Source organism: Fukomys damarensis, unplaced genomic scaffold (genome assembly GCF_012274545.1).
Source record: "Fukomys damarensis isolate Sample0158 unplaced genomic scaffold, DMR_v1.0_HiC HiC_scaffold_26, whole genome shotgun sequence".
NCBI lineage: Eukaryota > Metazoa > Chordata > Mammalia > Rodentia > Bathyergidae > Fukomys > Fukomys damarensis.
Genome location: NW_022900938.1, coordinates 28,154,046 through 28,158,086, shown reverse-complemented (window position 1 = coordinate 28,158,086; position 4,041 = coordinate 28,154,046). Strand labels below are relative to the sequence as shown.

At 33.5% G+C, this 4,041-nt stretch overlaps 1 protein-coding gene across 4 annotated transcripts in view; it reads right to left on the bottom strand.

The window, feature by feature from the left end:
- Positions 1 to 4,041, bottom strand: part of Scn7a (sodium voltage-gated channel alpha subunit 7) — a 77,436-nt gene that overhangs the window by 47,206 nt on the left and 26,189 nt on the right. For all 4 annotated transcript variants that reach the window (XM_033756409.1, XM_033756408.1, XM_033756410.1 and 1 more), the window contains one exon: positions 2,930 to 3,021. In XM_033756409.1, the coding sequence (XP_033612300.1) occupies positions 2,930 to 3,021 (92 nt within the window). The remainder of the gene's footprint in view (positions 1 to 2,929; positions 3,022 to 4,041) is intronic.

The window sequence follows — 4,041 nt, the reverse complement described above, 5'->3', positions numbered from 1 at the left end:
CACACACACACACACACACACACACACACACACACACACAGGTGGGGGAGCAATTGAGTGGAAGAGCACTTCCTAGCATGCCAGAAGCCATAGGTTAGATTTTCAGTACCACAGAAAATTAAAAAAAAAGAAAAAAAGAACCATATCATCCCTTATTCTACCACATAACATAAGGAAATAACCATATTTACTTATCACATTTTTTCTATTCCAATTTCTCAGTTTTTATTAATATAATTTGGGACTTTGACAGTTGCAATGGTAAAACTATGATATATTTTATATTATGCATAATTTGACATAACTAATAGGACAAGTAGAATTCAAATCATTGCAATGGCTTGTCAGAAGGGTAAAACTCATGGAGAGGGAGTAGAGAGGACTTGGATGGAAATTCCTGACCTAAAAAGTGAAGCTGCTCCATATACCCAAAGTGTATTGCCCTTTAGAAATTAGTTTATCTTAAAATAAATCTAATTTATTTAGATTTTGGCAAAATTTATCAAAATTTTATAATGTTGGTATGTATGTCTCCAGTTCAAGAATGGCTCACAGATGTCCATGTGGTAACCTTCGACTTATAACCTATAAACAACAGTAATTTGAAATTTATTCTCTGTTGGAATTGTTGCAGAGCTCATTCTGACTTATTTCAGAATTAAATCTTGCCATTGTTGGTTATTTTATTTTCACAATTTTCATTTTCATGTCTTTCCTTACAATTATTCAAGAAAGATAAAGATGCAGAATGTAATAGCTCTTGAATGGATCATATTTTTCTGTGGACTTCATATATGAATGATGTACATATGTAGAATTCTAAGTCACTACCTCCATGCCTGCAATTTTCACACACTATTATGAAGATGTCTAAAAATGCCTTGATGTCTAAAAATTGCTTGTTTGCTTGTAGGATTTATATACTATTCTTTAATGCTTTGTAATATTTTAGACTATATATGTGTCCCTTATTATTATAATACGTCTCATATAAATTGAGACCTTTCCATTTGTAAGTAGATTTTTCCTCCAGTTAAAAATTAAAAAAATTTTTTTTTCTAACATTTTTTTTTATTCTTTTTTTCTCTCATTGAGTTTATTGCTACATTTTAGTTATACAGCACAGTTACATTCATCATTGGGATCTTGTACCTTTACATGACAGATCTTGGTTCTCATTTTTCTCCCTTGTCCCTGCCCTCCGTTCATCCCTCCTCCCTTCCCTATTTACAAATATTTTATTTCCACTTTTTCATTTTCTCATATTTTTCCACCATTAACTTTCCCCTGCCCTACCCACTTCTCCCACACCTCTAGCCCTTTTCTTCCTATTTCATATCATCAATTATATCATTAGGATCTTATGTACCATTATGATACTATCTTAATATACATTTGTAAAGTCATACTTACCTTCTCTGGATTTGGTGAAGTTGCCATGCCACAGATAATTATTTTTGTTAAAAAACTTCACAGAGATATAATTCAGAAGCCCTAGAATTCATTTGTTTAATGTGTACAATTCAGTGTTATAGAATATTCATAGGTTGTGAATCCTTTTTGTGCTGTTTTTCTGTTTTACTCAGCCTGGTCTCCAGGGTACACAGAGCTAGCCTTCTTCACAGTGTTCTGGTCCATGACAGACCTCACTTTAGTATCATTACATTTGGTCTTGGGTTTTTGATAGAATGATTTCTTAATACTTCCAACTTATAGCAGCCAAAAAGCTATGTGAACTGTTCATATCAGATTATACTCATTCAGAACAAATTGGAAGTTGTTTGTTGGTGGCCTTATGCCAAGATACGTTCAGAAATGGAAGCTGTAAATTAGGCCTCAACATCTTCTAAAACTGTGAACACAGTTCTCTGGGTTTTTAGGAGAAACTCTCTGAACTTTGTGGTATATGGATTGCATACTATTGAAGCATTCAGAGCAAGGAGATATTTATCGTATTTTACATTACTTGGTTCATTTCAGTTGGTTTCTTGATGCAATGAAGGAAAGGAGGAGGTATACTAGAAATCTGCCTGAGCTATCCTCAGAAATATAAGAAGTTTTATAAGCTCATATTTTTAAATGCAAAAAATAAAAGTATAATTGATTAATCTATATTTTTATATCATGAACATTAAACCAGTATCACATAAATAAAAATCAAATGTCTTTTTCTGAAGAAAAAAATTAGTTGAAAGATCAGATGACCTATTGGTTTCAAAAAGAAAATACTGTCAAATTAATATTTTTCTCTGAAGAACAAGAGAATTCAAATGATTATATGGAAGAATGTATATCACAAGGGAAAAATAATCCAATGGCATTTCTTTTTTTTCTTTAATTGAGTTTATTGGTACCTTTTAGGCATACAGTACAGTTACATTCATTGTTGGGATCTTGTACCTCTACATGACAGCTCTTGGTTCTCATTTTTTCCACTTATCTCTGCCCTCCCTTCACCCCCTCCTCCCCTCCCCATCTACAAACACTTTATTTCCATCTTTTTGTTATCTCACATTTTTTCCTTTTCCCTTGTTACCCTTCCCCTACCCATCCCACCTTCCCTACACCTTTAACCCCATTCTTCCCATTTCTCAATGTCAGTAATCTTATCAGGATCTTGGTGGGAGTGCAGACTGGTGCAACCACTGTGGAAATCCATATGGAGATACCTCAAAGAGCTGGAACCAGAGGTTCCATTTGACTCAGCCATCCCTCTGCTGGGTATCTTTCCAAAAGAACTAAAAGAATCATATCACAGTGATGTATGCGCACCCATGTTTATAGAGGCACAGTTTGTAATAGCTAAAACTTGGAAATAGCCCATTTGCCCATCAGTTGAAAACTGTATAAAGAAGATGTGGTTTTTCTATAAAATGGAATATTACTCAGCCATAAAGAATGAGAAAAGAGATTCAATGTCATTTCTTACCTTGGTTTAAAGGAATAATTTTCAAAATTCTCAAAGTTCGTACAACTTTAAGCATCTGAGTTAAGCTTAGAGGTGCGGACCTTGCTACAATCCTGTAGAAGTAAATGAGAGTTATTCAGAAGTCATTTCGAGTCTCTGCTATTTATGTTTATCTTCCTATGCTTATTGAAATTTATTTTAAAATTATGTGTTGAAGCATTTTACTTATTCACATTCTTCCCATTTTTTGAATAATTGTATTAGTGGTTAGAAGAAAAAATTGTTACAAAACAAAGTAGAGGTAAATATTTATCAGTAAGCTTCAGTAATGAGAGTTTATAACAGTTTGAAGCTGAATACTCTTAATTACATATCAAATGTTGTATATTATTTTTATAAGGACTGTGTCATCTTATTACTGAAAATAGATAGATAAGAAAAGTTAATAGATTTTTAAAAGGAGTGGCGTTCATTTGAAGTATTTAAACTGGTGAGTGTGTTCACAGTGAAAATAATGATGATGATGATCAGGCAGTGACAGTCATAATGATTAATGGTGATTGACTACAGAAGGTATGGTGTGTATCAAATAAAGGCACAGACTCTGGGGCCAGACTGCCTGTATAGAAATGTAGTTTCCATTACTTTCTATCTGTCTAGTGGGAACGTTAACTGATCCTTATTCCACAGTATCTTCAATTATTTTTCTTTGTTTGGAACCAGAAATCGAATTCAGGGCCTCACACTTGCCAGGCAGGCACTGCACTGCTGAGTTACATCCCTGGCCCTAGTATCTTTAATTTTAAAATGGGAATACTATGTCTCACTTCACAGGCTTGTTGTAAATATTAAGTGAAATAATGTATCTAAGTATACTGGCTCTTTTAAGGGATGTTAGCTAAATTTTACATGGTAATAGGAGGAATAAGGGAAATAATTATAGTAATAATAGAGATAGTAAAAACAACAACTGCAATGATACTTGCTTTTATTTTTTATTGTTGACAATACAGCAGACATTGTTTATACTCTCTATAAAAATATATTTTTGAGAAAAGTTTGGGCTGGGGATTTAGCTCAGTGGTTCGGTGGCCTGCCTTGCAAGTGCAAGGACCCAAGTTCAATCCCCGGTA